The sequence below is a fragment of the Molossus molossus genome, unplaced genomic scaffold (genome assembly GCF_014108415.1).
Source record: "Molossus molossus isolate mMolMol1 unplaced genomic scaffold, mMolMol1.p scaffold_m16_p_1, whole genome shotgun sequence".
Lineage (NCBI taxonomy): Eukaryota > Metazoa > Chordata > Mammalia > Chiroptera > Molossidae > Molossus > Molossus molossus.
The window spans coordinates 103,962,655-103,979,505 of NW_023425344.1; the positions used below are offsets into that span (position 1 = coordinate 103,962,655).

Below are 16,851 nucleotides of genomic sequence, written 5' to 3' on the forward strand. Positions count from 1 at the left end.
TACTTATGACAAGGCAGCCAGGGAACAAGGCACTTCACCGTAACGTCTTCCATCCTGTGAAGTTGTGTTATTATTATCCACATTTCATAGATGAGCAAACGAAGGCAGTACAAGATTCAGGAATGTGTCCAAGGTCCCCAACTGCTAGCAAATGTTAGAACTCAGATTTGAACCCAAGCAAGCTGGCTTCGGAGTCCATGTTCGTCAACACTATTTGTCACTGTCTCTCAATAAATAGCAGATTGATTGAACTGGAGATAATGATAGCAAGTTATAATAATAAAAAAGTTGCTTTACCAAGAGGTAAGAAATGAACTGTAAAAATTGTCAAGATCTATGTTTTATGAATGTCACAATTTACATTCCTTAAGTGTGAGGCATTCTTTCATCTGTCCACTACATTAAGTTAAAAAGTCCAAATTTCGCCCTGGCCGGTTTGGCTCAGCGGTTAGAGCGTCAGCCTGCGGTACAGAGAGACCCGGGTTCGGTTCCCGCTAAGGGCACGTACCTCGGTTGCAGTTTGTCCCCGGCCTTGGTTGGTTGTGCGGGTGGCAGCCACTCGATGTGTCCCTTTCACGTCGATGTTTCTCTCTCTCTCTCTTCCTCTCTCTCCCTCCCACTCTATCTGTACAAAAAATGGGAAAATGTCCTCAGGTGAGGATAAAAAAAAAAAAAAAAAAGTCCAAATTTCCTTCAGAGCTGTGAGTCTCAACCTGGGGCTTCACCCCCCAGGGGGCACTTGACTATGTCAAGAGACATTTTTGATGTCATGACTGAGGCAGGGTTGGTTGGGGTGGGTAGTTTGCTACTGGTATCTAGGGGGGTAGAGAATGGAGATGCTACTAAACACCCCACAATAACAAGAGAACCCCCCAAATGATCAGGCCCAAAGTAGCAATAGAGAACAAGTTAAGGACACGTTGCTTTAGGAAGATGCCAGTCTAACCACTTAGGACATCTCTGATGTGCTCGCTTCTGACAACATGCGGGACAAGGAAACACGGATCATTCTGTGTGACCATTCAGACTCAGCTTGGCAGCAGGATAAAGTACAGCTTAGAAAATCTTCGGAGGCATGTCTGTTGCTGTGAACATGTTTAAATGACACAAATCTGCATTTAGACAGACTTTCACTCCATCAACTGCTAAACCAAGGATGCATCCCACCCCTCAAAGCTACCAACACAGTAACACTTAATCCCCGTAAAATGAGAAAATGATGTAAAATGATTAAGAACAGACACAGGCTACCAGTTAGCATGCAGGCTCCCTTCTGCACACAGAATCTTTCCTTTCCCTTCTTTCTAATTGGCTCAAGACAAGAGATTTGGCTTCTTTAAATCTGCGATGTTTCAGAAATGACAGAGGGACCTCATGTGGCTTCTCTTCTCCAGATACACATGTCCAGACAGGGCAAGGATCTGCCTCTGTGCATTCTCAACTAGTTTGTTGAATTTAGCTACTGTAGGTGCAGACTAGTGAGATACAATCTTAGTTCAAGTTTACCCTGTTTTGAAAAATACTACATTAGGAGGAATTTGGAAGGCGAGATATCAGTCACCTTGAAATGAGCACCCTTGAATTTTTAGAGTTATTTCGATAAAGATATTGCAGATGATAGCAAAACATAAATGTCCTAGAATTTTATAATTCCTAAGGGCTGTTTTATGTGCCATGAATAGAAATGATGGTGCTATTTAATGCAGTAATTTTATGACCGAGGGAAGAGAGAGCCTCGTGTACCGTCGGCCGTCACACACCGTCTCCCTCAGCACTCCTAACAGTCACCGGGACCCTCTCTTCTCCGAGCCCCACTGAAGGGAAGTCATCCGAGTAAAGCCACCTCATCACTTGGGAGCATTTTCTTTTCTTTCTAGAAGCTCAGACACAAGAATTGCTGTACTGAGGTCGAAGCAGTTGTAATCTGCTCCTCCACCCCAAAGTCCGTGGGCATCTTGGGAGGAGATCCCTACCAACATACCTGTCTCCTATCTGCGCTACTTTTTCCCAGATCTTCTATGTATAATTTGTCATTACTCAATGCTTTGTGGAAGCACCTTTATAAAAAAAAGAGATGCCAAATTTATTAAATCAAGGCACATATCTAAATATAAGAATCAAGATGAAATTACTTTAAACTCATTTTCAAGTCAATGGGGCTGTTATAAAATCATGTGCCCTCAAAAAAAAAAAAAAAGCTACTGTTGGAAGTTTCCTGAGTACAGATGGGAAAGAACGGATTTTCTCTCTGTGATTTCAAACATCCTGCAGTGATGCGGGCTCTTGCCCAGAGAGCTCTTTGAACAGCATCAGAACCTAGCTGTGCCCCAGAGAAAGCATCGCTACAGATTTCTCCGTCTCCCTCCTGTGTTTTTGTAGCTTCACGCTTTAGATGTAAAAGTTCACCTCAGAGTTTTATATAAAAAGTACTCCCAGATTTATTTGCTTTTTAACATCATGAAACTGCAACAGAAATTGGTTTGGCACTTTATAGAGCTTTATACCCATGAAGCTAGATGTATTTACAAATACTTCCACAGATTAAATATATCCAAAATAACATCACAGTCTAGGTGAAACAATGGACTACAATTTTGTGCTTCAGTAATTGTTTTATGATCTTGTTTTTAAAAAAATTCATTGACATAGTACTCACATTCATTTTTTGAAAATAAAATCTACCAAGAATGTTCTCTGTATTCTGTCCTTATTTCTGCATACTTGTGCTAATCTATTAGCTAGGGCAGTTATGTTTTAAATGGCATGTACATATTTATGCAAATTACAGCATAATTATGCAAATTCTACCATGATTATGACTGTAAATATCCTTTAGGAGCAGTCATTTAGCATCTAGTCCTGAAGCCACTTTTGGAAAATTCTGGTTGAAATGCTCTGGTTGAAAAAACTTCTCTTCTGGGTGCAGGCGGGGCTCACAGTTCTGACTCAGCAGGCAGAATATGGCTCACGGGCAAAGGTAAGGGTGCATTAATGCACTTGGACATTCTATGCCACTGAGTGGCAAGTTACTTAACCTCTCTGAGCTCAGTTTCTGCATCTGTAAAATTGGGATGACACTGTACATACCTCAGTGGGTCATGATGATTACATCCCATGATGTACAGAAACCACTTCACACCGTGTTTGGTCCCTAAAAGGCTCCCAATAAAAGCTAGCTACCATCTGCATTCTTTCTCAAACAGTAGTACTTATAAATGTAGTGCCAAGCAGTCCTACATTTCACTCCAGCCATTAAGCTCTCTAAAAGTGTTCAGAATTATAGTTGATGAGAAGTCAACCAGGTAACTATGGGGTGATGGGTGGGAGTGACGATAGCAAAATTTCCAGAATCAAGTTCTTTTTACTAGAGAATCATTCTTTAAACACTTTATCATGTGCCTGGACTGAGGATGGTTAGGTGTTTCAGTGACGGGGACTCTAAAGGCTGAGGGGTGTGTGTGCCTACAGGAGAAGGGAATCTAGCCTGCTCATGTAGATACAAGCACTCCAATTCCACCCCCTGGAGATAAGCAGATTACTAGGTGAGGAATCACCTAGGCCAGATGCGTGAGATAAAATTCTTGTTCTGCTATTTCACATTTCAGGGAATGCAAAAATATCAAATGATGTTTATCATTACAGTCGTATGTCAGAATATGGTAGCGATAACAACAGGATATTTTAGGTGAACGTTAATCTTTTTCAACAGATTTTTCTAATATGTGTTATTCTAGAAATAAGATAAATCAGATTTTCTAACAAGGGTTTCTAACATAAAACAGAAATGCATTGGGTTTTTCTGAGTGTCGGTAAAATAGAAACCTAAAGAGAAAGCAGAGGCCCTAAAAGAATTCTGTTACCGATTAAAGCTAAAATTCTTCAAGACTTTGATCCAATAGTGAGAAGACTCCACATACCAGCAGAGGGTTCCTTCATTTTTCCCTCCCATAACTAAGTCCTGGAAAACACTGGGCTCAGTGGTGCTCATTTAGTTATACACACGTGGTAACTGCAAGCGTGACATGGAGCCAGGCGCTGGGGAAGGAGCCAGGCACCATCGTGAAGAAAACTTGCCTACAGCCCAGCAGGGTGGAAACCGCCTACTGTGATCCACAGTGGAATCAAGCTCTTAGTCCTCTTCGACCCACAAGGCAAGTCAGCACGGAGTAGGTGGGGCTGGTGGGAGGATGGGTTCTGGCCTTCACATGATAGCCTGGAGATGAGTAGTTTTATCATTTCCTGTACTACATTCTTAGGACTCCAAGTCCCATCCCCTAAGTGACTCGTTTTTGCCCACGGGCCCCTCACAGCCCACCTGAGGATGGTTACCCCTTCTTCAAAGCACAAGGCACAAACCTGTGAGCCTCAGGGCACATCTTGGTAAAGGTCCCTTGAGTTGTGACATTGGTCTGTTCTAATAAGCCTCAGTATTGATCCCACACCCCTCAGCTGTCCATGGTCGTGAGAAGTCTCCCTTTTTTTTTTTTTTTTGATTCTTAGAGTTTTACTTCCTAAGGCCTTTGGAAAGGAGGGAATAAATATTGTTTCCCAAGCCTTAACTTTTTTTAGGCCAGTCAAACCTGCTGGGTTATTTCAGTTGTATGAGAGGATTAGACTTTGTCAGTGCGTTAATGATCCCCAAACTTCCCTGTCTGTCCCTTCCCATCCTCCAGGAGTCTCTCTTCTGTGCCTGAACAGGTCAAATTCTGCCAATGAGGACAGGGCTTTCTGATTTGTGTGTGAGAAAGTCAGAAAGACCATTCATATTTCATTCACAATTTTGGCTTTTTTTTTGCGTTTTTTTTTTTTTTTTTTTTAAATATAGGGTTATGTCATAGTAATAAGTGACATTACCACTTTTAGTGAGGAGTAGGTAACACTGGGTCCTATAAGGTACTGAATGATTAAATATCTAGATCTTATTTTTCATACTTCTCTGGTAAAAGTCTTCACCTTCTTTTTGGACTCCATTTCTTTGACTAGATTTTTTTTATCATTATAATTATTACGTTGATTTCCTTTAACCAATTCAGGCTAGATAAAGTCCCTCTATCAAAATTAGCCTTTCTATTACTATATGAACTTTGGAGAATTTTTAAGGTCTAGTAGGAAGGTTCTAGAGTGGAAAATTATGACAATATTTATATTAAAAAAGAAAGGAAAATGCCCTGCATGTCATTCACCAGATAATTTTGCTGATCTCAGTACCACTCTGAAATGAGTAGTAAATCTAAACCATCCTATTTTTATGCAAATTCATGTTTTATCATTCTAGATGACACAGCCTGTAACACATTCTTTCCATTTCCCCAAACCAGATGAGAAAACAAAATTTCACCACACAAGGAAAAACACAAATCATTTCAAACAGCTACACCTGGAACCACTCACTCCTTATTTTCTGTGGCCAATCAAGCACGAGTTCTTGATTTATTTGTCTGAATGGTTTCCGCTAACCACAATTTTCTTCCAAATTATTTAGCTGTAGGTAATGATGGCGCTCGGGTGACCCACACCAACCACTCTTGGGGTGCCTGTCCGCCGTTAGTACTGCCATGGGCCTGCTCACTCGACCCCCAACAATTTAGAAGCCGCAGACAAGGATGGCCTTTGATCCTGCTCTGTGCCCTCTGCAGCCTCCGCAGGGCACGCTGCACGAGGCCGGTGCCCAGCTGACACCCGTTCTCTTGGCCTGACCTCTGAAGAGCGCGCTCAACAACACCCAGGCACAGCCTGCCCTCGGCCCCCCTCAGCACCTTACCTTGTCTCTCTGTCTTTGGGTATCGTAGCGGTGCTGTAAGCAAACATCTGCTTCTCCACCAGAGGAGGACCGAGGTCCACAATGCCGGATAACCCTGCAGTGGTCCGTGGCTTTTCAATGTACACCAAGGTGCCTGGCTCCTTTTTGAAGGCCTGGCGGCTGGGTGAGGCCCGGTCCGACTGCATGGTGTGAGGGGGCCCATGGGCGTTGTGATGAGTGTGCAGGTCCACCATTCTCATGTCACTGACTCGGTGGGGAGATGTGGGGGGTGTTTTGGAGCCCAGAGTAGGCAAATGGCTGTCTGGATATTTCCTTGACTTCTGCCTGTACAGTGACTGCTCCATGTGCATCTCGGCCTGCACAGACGGGCTGCAGTAAGCGCTTGCTGACCGAATTGCTGTGCGGTGATAGGCGATGATGTGGTCAGGGACGTCCAGCGGGTGCCCGCCATGGGAAGAGGCTATGCTCATCCGTCCCTCGTGGTACAAGTAAGGATCGGCATAGAAACCCTCATTTCGGTACATCGCAATGTTCTTGCCACTCAGGTCCTCGTCTGGCTTTACGTCTCTCCTTTCCAAAATGGCGCTTGGGCTGGGTGAGATGGATCTGGAGACTGGCAGGCTGGAGAGTCTGTCCCTGGGGATGGTGGCATTGCCCGGAACCACCATGGGGCGGGTGCCCCCATATGGAATTCTGGATGGGGAGGGAGGCATGGAATGGGGCACAGGAGTGGAGGGTGGCGAGTTTGGAAGGGCATGGGCTGGATGAGCTGTGGATCCAGGTCGGGAGGCACCAGGGCCCTCTCCTCTTGCATAAATCATTTCTCTCTGCATCTGAAAATAAAGCAAGACATTAGAAAATGCACTTTGACATTCACATTTTTAGAGAGGCCTCAATGTGCCAGTGTGGCTTCCCTGATGTGGTAGACCGAATAATGGCCCCTGTAAGATATCCACACCCTAATCCCTGGACCTGTAACCATGTCCCCTTACCGGCATGGGGACTTTGCAGGTGTCCCCCTGTAAACATGTTGAGATGAAGAGATTAGCCTGGACGACAAGGTCCGCTCCATACAATTACAAGGGCCCTGATACGTGACAGGGAAGCAGAAGGGAGAGAGTTGGTGAAGAAGATGTGACGACAAAAGCAGTGTCAGAGAGACACTAGAAGGTGCTATACCACGGGCGCTGAAGGTGGAGGAGGGGTTGCGAGCCGAAGAACGCAGGCCGGCTCGAGAAGCTGGAGGAGGCGAGGAAATGGGTGCTCCCCTAGAGGCTCCAGAGGGAGTGGCACCCCAGCCCATCGCGGACTTCTGGCCTCCACAGCCAAAAGGCGATGTGTCCGTGGTGTCTAGGCCACCAAGTGTGTGGAGCCTTGTTACGGCAGCCACGGGGCCACCTGATGGAGAACCCAACACTGGGGCGGGGGGCAGTGCGGTGCTTTAAATTTTGAGGTCATAGCTTCTTGGAGACACTTAATAAATGTGGGTCTAATATATGCAAAGTGCTAAAATTGTGTTTTCTAAAGCTTGTTCTGGGCACATTTTCTAGTATTAGCCCTGGAAAATAGTAAGCATCTCTCCCATCTTTCCAAGCGGGTTCCATCTAGGGACAAGCCAGGAGCAAAACGGACATGCATGGGAAACCTGAAGGGTTTCACTGACTCCCGTTCTCCTACTGAACCTATGAGAAACCAGGCTCTGGAGGTTGGGAGGAAATAATGATCCAGGAGATAAGGGTGAAACTGGAGGCAAGGGAGAGAAGAGGGAAGGGAATCCCAGGTGTGGTGGGGAGCAGGAATCCCCTGGGGCTGCCACGCGATGACAAGAAGCCTGCTGGAGTTGGCCACTGTAAGCCCGGTTCTTGCTCAGGCAGCAGTGACTTCTGTACCGTTCCCATTGGTTTAGGAGAGCAGGGACCCCCACAGGACCTTCCATTTGCTAGAGGCTGGAGGTGAGGGGTCAGTTAAGGTGGTCCAAAGATACAGACTTGCAGGAATAATAACAAATAAAATAAAGAAGTCATGGGGTGTAATGTACAGCATGGTGACTAATAGTTAATACTGCATTGTGTATTTGCAAGTTGCTAAGAGAGGAATTTAAAAAGTTCTCATCTCAAGAAAGAAAAATTGTAACTATATGAGGTGATGGATGTTAACTAGACTTATTGTGGTGATCCTTTCTCAATATTCACATATGTTGAATTATTTTGTCCATCTGAAACTAATATAGTGTTGTATGTCAATTCTCAATAAAAAAGGAATCAACTTAATGGAGAAAGTGAAAACTAATTTGCAACTACACTGCTGTGTTTGGCAAGGGACAGAGTGAAAAATGCAAATTAATTCAGGATATGAATATTTGATACTTTTTGTTTTGGTCCAAGTCCAGGAGGGTGATGCTCACTGAGATTTTCCAAATGGACACCAGGGAAGGGACAAACAGCCTGGGCACCTCCACGTCCGCCCTCCAAGCTCTGTGTGCTGTCTCGGGGGCCGCATGCCCATGCAGACCTCTGGAAGATGTGACAGACAAGGCCGGGGTTGGGTGAGGTGGGGGATGAGAAGAGAGGAGCGGGCCCACAGGGATGAGAACCACGATGAGCAGCTGAGAGACCCCTAGTGGAGGTGACGGGGAAAGAGAGAAGAGAAAGCAGAGGCAACAGAAGGTTGAAAATGAGGCAGAGCCCAGTGCCCCGAATACATACTAATCCCTTACCTTACAAATTCTCTCATTTAGTAAACGGTATTTACCAAGGACTTGCTTAGAAGCAGGCATTATTCTAGCATACAGGTCTAAGTCCCCAGTTTCTACCCTAAGAGGGCGCTCTTAGTATCTCTGGGACGAGAACGCCGGGAAGAATGGCAGGACTCCCCGCTTCCTTTCGCTGTCACTGGAAAGGTGCAAAAGAACCCCTGACCCGGGGGTTTTGCGTGTTATGAAGGACTGCACAGTGGGAATGACCAAGAAGAACTGCAAGCGAGGTGTAAATAGGCAGCAACCACAGGGAGCCCCTTCAGGCTGCCTTATCTGAGCACCACTGGCTTCTGCATCTTAGCCCTTTTATGGTGGGGGGCAACTGTTTCTGGGAACCTCAGGGTATGCGGGCTGCTCACTGGCAATTACAACTGTATTTTCACTCCCTCCACCTCCCTACACACACACAGTCCCACCGCAATAGGCTAGTTGGTTCCCCTCTAAACTGAACTTGGGATAGCCTCAAGTTGTCCTCACCCTGGAGACTCTCTCCCCATTTCCCAACTTTCCTGGATCCAAACAAAGGTGAGGCTCAATATTGGGCTCCAGGTGTGTCAGCTCCACAGGGCCCAGCCGGTCCTCTGTCTGGTCACTCACTTGACTCAACTGCTCACGGGCATTCCCAAAGTGTGATATTATCACTATGTAAAGATGTACCCAATTCTCATTCCAGAACGCCTGGAGCAGCTGTGTGTCAGAAGGTTTGCAACAGAGCAACGTGGACCCTCTATAAATACCTCTGCTACTGTCTGCCACAAGGCAGGGCTCAGTGAAAGAAACTATCAACCTCAAGTCTAAAGCTTTCTGGGGTGAGTCTGATGGCAGTAACTGAGCAATTAAAGCTGCTTTACGTCCTAGAAACTATAACACAGCCACTGATGATTTATTTTGATGACTAATAAGCTGTAACAGCTGTTGAAATAAAGTCTTTAAACAAATTGGAAAATAAAAAAGAAGAAAGAAAGATCTGGCGCAGTGGGGAGCAAAGCAGGCCTTCACAGGTCATCAAGTACAAGAGGGACTGGCTCAGCCAGCGGGGTGTGTCTGGCCGAGTTCCCCACGTAATCAGATCGCACAACACAACGACCAACCCAGATGAATGCAAAGATAAATTTATCATATTGATTCAAACATGCCACTGTGTACAAAGTGTAACACAATGCTCAAGGTAAGTCGGGTGCAATAAATGGGAGGCCCTATTATTCTTCTTCTTCATCCCCAAAATTAAAGAGAGTTTAGAGGTCTAGAACCCACTTAAGATGAACAGGTTAGTAACTACAACCTGTTCTTTCCCTTCCTGACTTATCTGGCTTCAGATTGCATCTTGATTTGGGGGATCCTGACCCCAATTAATACACCAAATACACCTCCCCTTTTTCTAGCCAGAGAGTAAAAATAGACATCAAGATTCTGAGAAGTATAGAACTGCCTAGAAGCATAACAAATATTAATGAAAGAAAAATGTAAAATCAACTTTATTTCATGAAAAGTGAGTGAGTTTCTTTTAAAACAATAGGGTGCCTGCACAGGTATTTCATTTTACTTTTCTATATAGGTATTTTAAAAACATGTTTGGTAATATGAAAAGAAATGGTTAGGAGGTACTTTATATAACTAACTTTTAAAACAAAACATGCAAAAAAATCTCATTAGACTTTCTTGATGTCACATGTAGATAAATTCAGAAAGAAATGTAACAATAATAATTCTAATATGCAGTGTATCTGTATCAGGAATGTGGGTGATTAGTCAAAATATTGAACATCCAGTAGCCAGAATCTCATGAGTACCAACTAACCAGAATGAAACCTCAGCCAGAGAGGATGGATCTTAGCCACAAGCAATCAGTATCATGTACCTGATGGTAATGCTGTGTATCACCCCTGCCCTGTCCACTTCAAAATAACTGCCATCATCCAACAGGGCCACTGCAGAACCACTGTCCACCTGCGTCATGCACAGTGAAAGTGAGTACAGCATTCAGCTATGGCAGAAGAGGTAATCTAAAGTTGAATGTCTCCATCAGCACGAGAGACGTGCCTCTGGCAGAATTCTTACGCTGGCTTGCCAAGCGATGACTGGCTTTCCAAGACTGAGTTCTAAAAAAGAACCCTGATCATTTAATCCTTGGCTCTACAGAAAGCCCACGGAGAGAATGACATGATGTTCCCATTATGTAGTGGGAAATGTTCTAAACCCACAACTGGAATGAACCCTTAAAACTGGATAACTTGGGTTCCTACACTAAAGGATATGGATTGACCAAAGGAAACTCACTCTTAGGATGAGGCGGAAGGTATGGATGGGGAGATGAGAAGAGAGAATCCTTTTCAAGTCTTTAGTGTGAAAGCCCATGGAGACTATTGGCTATTGTAGTAAAAACTGGACTTTATGTGCTCCAGGAGATACTTGCTGTTGGACTGGCTGAACTGGGATGATGATTAAGATTCCATAATTCATAGTTAAAAAAAAATTCCAAGCCTTTCATGTTAGTATTCTTCCCACAGGGATAACTTCCTAGAATCAGGCATATACACAGTTTCGTTTTGTTTTTTTAACTGTTTTTTTGTTTGTTTGTTTGTTTGTTTGTTTTTTGTGAATGAATAATGAATTGGAATTAAATAATACTGTTTTTTTTTTTCCTCCCTGCACTAGTACAATGTTGGCCCTTTTGGGAGAAAATTATATTAAACTCGAAAGGTAAAATAAATAAGCAAAGCTCACACACACACGGTTGCTATGCACCTTAATATACTGAGTCCCTTACTTCCCACCAGTCTCTCTGCTGCCACAAAACTACTCTATCCTCTCACTTCCCTTAGTGAGGTAAACGCACCCGGAAATGTTATATCACTAACACTTCCACCCCACAAGATTTCAACAGTAATGTCTTTATGTGAACTTGAAAGAATTTCATTTTACATCAGGAAAGAAATGACCTGCACACAAAAGTAAAGGTTCTTTTACCACCTTATCAGAATACAACACAGATATTCCTTTGCCTGCGTCTTGGCCCAGACAAAGGAAATGTTCATTTGTCTGCCTATTGGCAATGTATGAACCAGGCGTTTCTCCATCATTCATCAGCCGTGTGGGGCATCATTGCTCCCTCTTCCCATCGCTGCCCAAGCCACTGCAGTCTCTGGGCTGAGTCCTCCCCGTTCTTGTAAACTGCACAGTTTCTTCCCGAGCCCAGCTCCATGGCCCCAGCTGAGGCTGCTGTCCCTGACCATAGCTCCCAGCTTAGTATGCCGTTTGGCCTGAACTTCCTCCAGACCGGAAAAAAATCTGGGGCAGTACCAAAAGAATTGCCTAAAGTTGGAGTTAGAAATTCTAGCATATATCCAAATTTTATTTCCCCACAACACCGTAAATTAAATCAAACATTACTCATTGAGAAGTTGCTTGAATGTAGGATAAGGGGGGGAAACATCTTAAAGTTATTTCTAGGGAAAAAAGTTCTAGCAGAAAGAATGTTTGTTTCAAATCATTTTGGGAACTTTCTCATTTAATCATGTCTGTTTGTGGAGTACGTAAAATGCATATATTGTTTGCAGAAAGGGAATATTATGTACAATTTATTTGATTTCAAACCCCACCCTTTCAAGTCTAGAATCTGTAAACATCCCACTCAACCAGACTACACAATGAAGTAACTGGACAAAACTGAAGAGGATTCTTAGGAGACTTTCACTGACGAAGAATTAAAGCCACTTACTTTTTCTTAAGTCAATCACCTGTATAACTAACGCCGTGAGAAATCACACTGGCTCAGCTCCCAATTACCCGATTCCTTTGTTTGCTGGCTTCATCTAATCCTCAGCTCCACACTTCAATATTTTAGAGCTTTCTCTTCGGAGAAGACACCGCAAAGGACACAGATCCTGAAATGTCCCCCAGCTTGAGTGCTTGCAACCAGTACAGACCACCTTGCTCTACTCAGTCTTCTGAAAGAAGCTGCCACGGGCATGGATAAAAAGTCATCCTCCCAATGATAAGCCAATTTCTCCTCCCCTTGGAAATTAGTCACTAAACAACCTCAGCCCACATCCAACCACGGGCTGCGGCATGGGTGACTCAGTCCTTTAACAACCGCTTCCACGGGAAACACACACCAACCAACCAACTCTGAGAGGCCTAGGTACATGGGTTAACAACGAAGAAGTCATTACCAAACAGATTTAGTAAAGCAAACATGATCATTAAAACTAGCCAACGACCAGCCGCCACCAACGGAAACCATCAGAAAACCCAACGTGCTAATTACCCTCGGGACCAGCTCTCAGGTCGGTGCTCTGTGGAGGGGGGGTGCTGCGAGGGAAACCCAGTTAGACCAGCACCCACACCTGTTCTGCTGCCAGACTTGTGAAGTCTCTGGATTGGCAACGGAAGGAAACGTGAGCCAATTCCCCTGGTTTATAAGACCGGAGGGAAAACATGAGGGAGGAGGCTGTCTGTCTACTCATTAACCAGCCTGGCTTACCAAGCTGAACTTTGGGTAGGAGCCATTAATCAGTCCTGCACGGTGCCAGGCAGGCCACTGCAATCATCCTGGAGACATACCTGAATGGAGAGGAAAAGACAGACGGGGCCAGCCAACGCTTAAGCAAAGAGGGGATTCGAGGAACGAAGCCAGAGCCTTTCTGCGACCCCACCCTCGGTGGCACAGAGAACGCCAGGGTCGTCTTCAGAGACCTCCGTGGGCAACCGCGGTCTAGGCAGCCAATCCCTTCCAGGTGAACCGGCACAGGGACCCGTGTGTTGCCAGCAAGAAGTGGCTTGTGCAGTGCTCAGCAGACGACAGGTATTAACACGTCGCCAGCGAAAGATAAGGGAGAAAGAAGGCATTTCCTTAGCCCACGGGCAGGCTCTGTGGTCCCCGGCATGCTTCCGAGGCCCTCGGGGACTGAGTGGAAGGGAAAGCTGTCCAAGTGGGAATCCGGCGAAAAGTCACTCAAAAAACTGCTGGGCTGGACGCTTCCCCGTCCTCAGGCCACACCCCATGACCACGCTCTGGGCAGCCTGCACATTTTTCAAACACTTTAAGGCTTTTAGAGGTCGTTCTTGCTGACCAAAAGAATTCCATGACATCTCTCAAGTTCATTTTCAGTCAGCATTGCAGGCTTTCTCAAAGAACTGTTTACTGCCATCGAGACGCTCTGTGGTTATTAAAGGAGGGAGAGCCCGGAGCACATGACATCGCCACCCTCCTAAGATGTCTCATTAGGAACAATATTTGGACGGAGCGGTTGTAACAGATGCCACCTAAGAGGTCGGAAAAGAGAAGAAGGAATGCGAAAGCCCTTGTTTTGATTTTTAATCTAATCAGCAGGAGTCTGTTATTTCTCGCCAGAGACTGGGAAGCGCGCACTGTCAGCCCGGACGCATCTGGTCCGCATTTGCAGGTTCTGTTTCTTCAGTCCAACATGAGCTTTCCAGGAAGGGGAGCAGGGGCTGCTCCCCATTGTCCGATCAAGCCATAATTCCACTCCCCTCGCATCCCTAAAGACTCTGTTGTGGGCATGAGACATCATAACCATCAGGGCTCTTGTGCTGATGCTGGCGGTGTATTTGAGCAGGCTGCTTGTAAGAGGGACCAAGGTGGAGTGTCTGGGTCGCAGTCCCTCCTCAGAAAACAGAAGCTCTCCACTCACCGGATGTTTGGCTAAGTGAGTCATGCCGCGATCAACACAGTCGTGCATGTCAGCTATTCTAGAGACAGGTGGCTTCTGTCGACCCCGTTACCATACACACCAGTGAGTGTCTGGGTCACCTCTCCCATCTCTTCCTTTCAGGTTCAGACGGAGCACAAGGAGGCGCCATGGTTACCGCGGCGGTCATTCATTCACTGGCAAGAGTCTGAGAGCTCGCCAGTGAGCTAAATGCTCTCTAGGAGGAAGCACACGCTCACCCTGGAGAAAGAGGAGGAGTTCAATATCCTAAGGCTGCCTGAAGAACAGGCAAGCTGACTTGCCGAACAGCACCCTGTGCTACCCAGGACTCCGCTCCTCTTGTGTGGCTCGTGTGCTCCAGCGGAGGGGTCTTTCAGACAAGTCACCACAACACAGCACTAACACTCCACTCCCGGTTCCTACTTCCCAGGACCCTCCTGGCAGGGCCGTCCTTGGGATGCTCCGCCGTGGAGGGCCTGCTCTTCCAGGCATGCACAGGGGTCTACTCTGCCTGCTCCCCCATCTCACTGGCTGGCACCTCAGCAGAGTGGAAGCAGTGTATTTCTTTCGAGTTACTAGTAAGAAGGGACATGCTAGTAAATTCAGCATTACCTCAACAGGAAATAATTTTTATGCTCTGGAAAGGCTAAGGGTCTTGAGAAATGTATTCCTAATTCCCTTTTCTTACTCATTTCTTTATTGGCTTTAACAAAATTACATTAAAGGAAAAGTCTAAAATGTGCTTATCAACATGAAGACAATATTGTGAAAGAAAGTGATTTAAAAAAAATCTCAAATTCATCTTGCTTACACTGTTAAAATCAGAAGGATGGCCTTTTGTGGGGTATTAGCGAACCTTTTACTATTTCATTTGATCATAAATGGAATGTCTCCCAGACATGAGACAGACAGACTGTTGCCAGAATTATTTCATTCCCGGGAAAGAAATGGTCCAGTCAGTGGTTAGCTTATGGCTATATGTAAGATAAGCGTATTTCCACAAATATTTTGACACAGGGAACCTTGCTGAACCCTCCAGTGTCAGACCTGGCTGACTCAGGATTGTGCCCAATGGTGATTCAAGACCTCTGTCTGGAACAGAGTAAAGATGTGATGTTAAATAAACCACTGAACTTCCAAGTCACAGTCAGTAACTGTGTCAAGCTGCAGGGCAGATAAAAGAAAAATGTTCTTCTCTCACTGATACTCAATTTTCTGTTGGGATACTCCTGCAATACCCAGGCCAAGGACAACCTCCTTTTGTACCTAAAATAGTTACAGTTTGTAAAATGATACTTTCTTTCTATCACTTTTGCAACAGATGGTACAAATAACACCTTCTCATTAGTTATCTCCATCTCTGCACATCACCCCCTTCCTGGTGGACACTGTTCCTTTATACAGAAATCCTTTTTGATGTTTCCAGACTTGTTGCTAGTAGTAAGTCACCCAAATATAACTTTCAGTTCCTTCGACTGTATCTTTCTTTTTATGACAGTTCTCTAAGCTCCTATTTCGTTTAACTTGTCAGCATACATTCTGCAATATATAATATATTGCTTTATTTATTTATACATTTCTTATTCTGCAAAGGACTTACTTGGGGACACACACACACACACACATGGTATCACCCAGCAGTTTGCAGCTTACCTAGTGCTTTCAATTTCATGGGCCTCAGAAATCCACAGGTGAGGTACTACCGCCCCCATCTAAATGGGGAGAAGATGGAGGTGCGGGAAGTTGAGAACCTTGCCCAACCTTCCATTGCTGCTAAGGAGTGACGCGGCAAGAGTGCCCATCTTCAGCCAGGCTCCGTGCTTCCTTCGCTGTGTAAGTGTGAGACCGCGTGTCCGCCGGAACGCCGGGAGCTGCTCTGGGAGGAATCGTGTTCCCAAGGCCTTCCCTGCGGGGATTACTGGCTGTCTGTGTGTTTGAGTTGTGACCTTCTGAATGTAGCATAGTAAACTCTGTTGGAGAATTACCTCATTTGCTTCACTCACAGGCTGAAGTTTCCACAGCGAAGAAAAATATAACTGGGACATATCATTGGCTTAGGATCCAATTACCCAGGTACTCTCTTAACTTACAAGTAGGTTTTATCTTTTGCCTCAAAATTAGTTATATATAATTAATTATACATTCTATTTAACTAGTATACTTATTATTATATATACTGCTTATATATTATACTTACATCTATTATGTATCAGTAATTATCATTATTTAGATATCATTTCATCACTAGTGATATATGTGTAAGTATGTATATATACACACACATATGTATATATACACATAGATGTTTTCATTAGTCACAGATACAAAATTACTTACAGAATAAAATATCTGGGCCTTATCTGATTAATACTTGTTACCATTATGACCCCAAACCCACTGCTGGTGATGCTCCCGGGACCACAGCTCTCAGAGATGCTGGATCACTAACAGACACATGCATCTCTGTCGCTGTGCCCTGTGTCCCTCCTACCTTTCATTAGGGAAACTGTCCATTATATTGCAAGTGAAAATAGTTGATACAACATCATGTGGCTTTAGGATAATCATCACGATGTAAGAATAAAAAAATACATATTAGTTTGATGATATAACATATCTTCAACGTATCTAAACTTAAGCAACAAATTCATGACGATCTATGT

General features: G+C 44.7%; 1 protein-coding gene across 5 annotated transcripts in view; it reads right to left on the reverse strand.

The window, feature by feature from the left end:
• Positions 1 to 16,851, reverse strand: part of KIAA1217 (KIAA1217 ortholog) — a 307,954-nt gene that overhangs the window by 60,185 nt on the left and 230,918 nt on the right. For all 5 annotated transcript variants that reach the window (XM_036275689.1, XM_036275652.1, XM_036275678.1 and 2 more), the window contains one exon: positions 5,762 to 6,594. In XM_036275689.1, the coding sequence (XP_036131582.1) occupies positions 5,762 to 6,594 (833 nt within the window). The remainder of the gene's footprint in view (positions 1 to 5,761; positions 6,595 to 16,851) is intronic.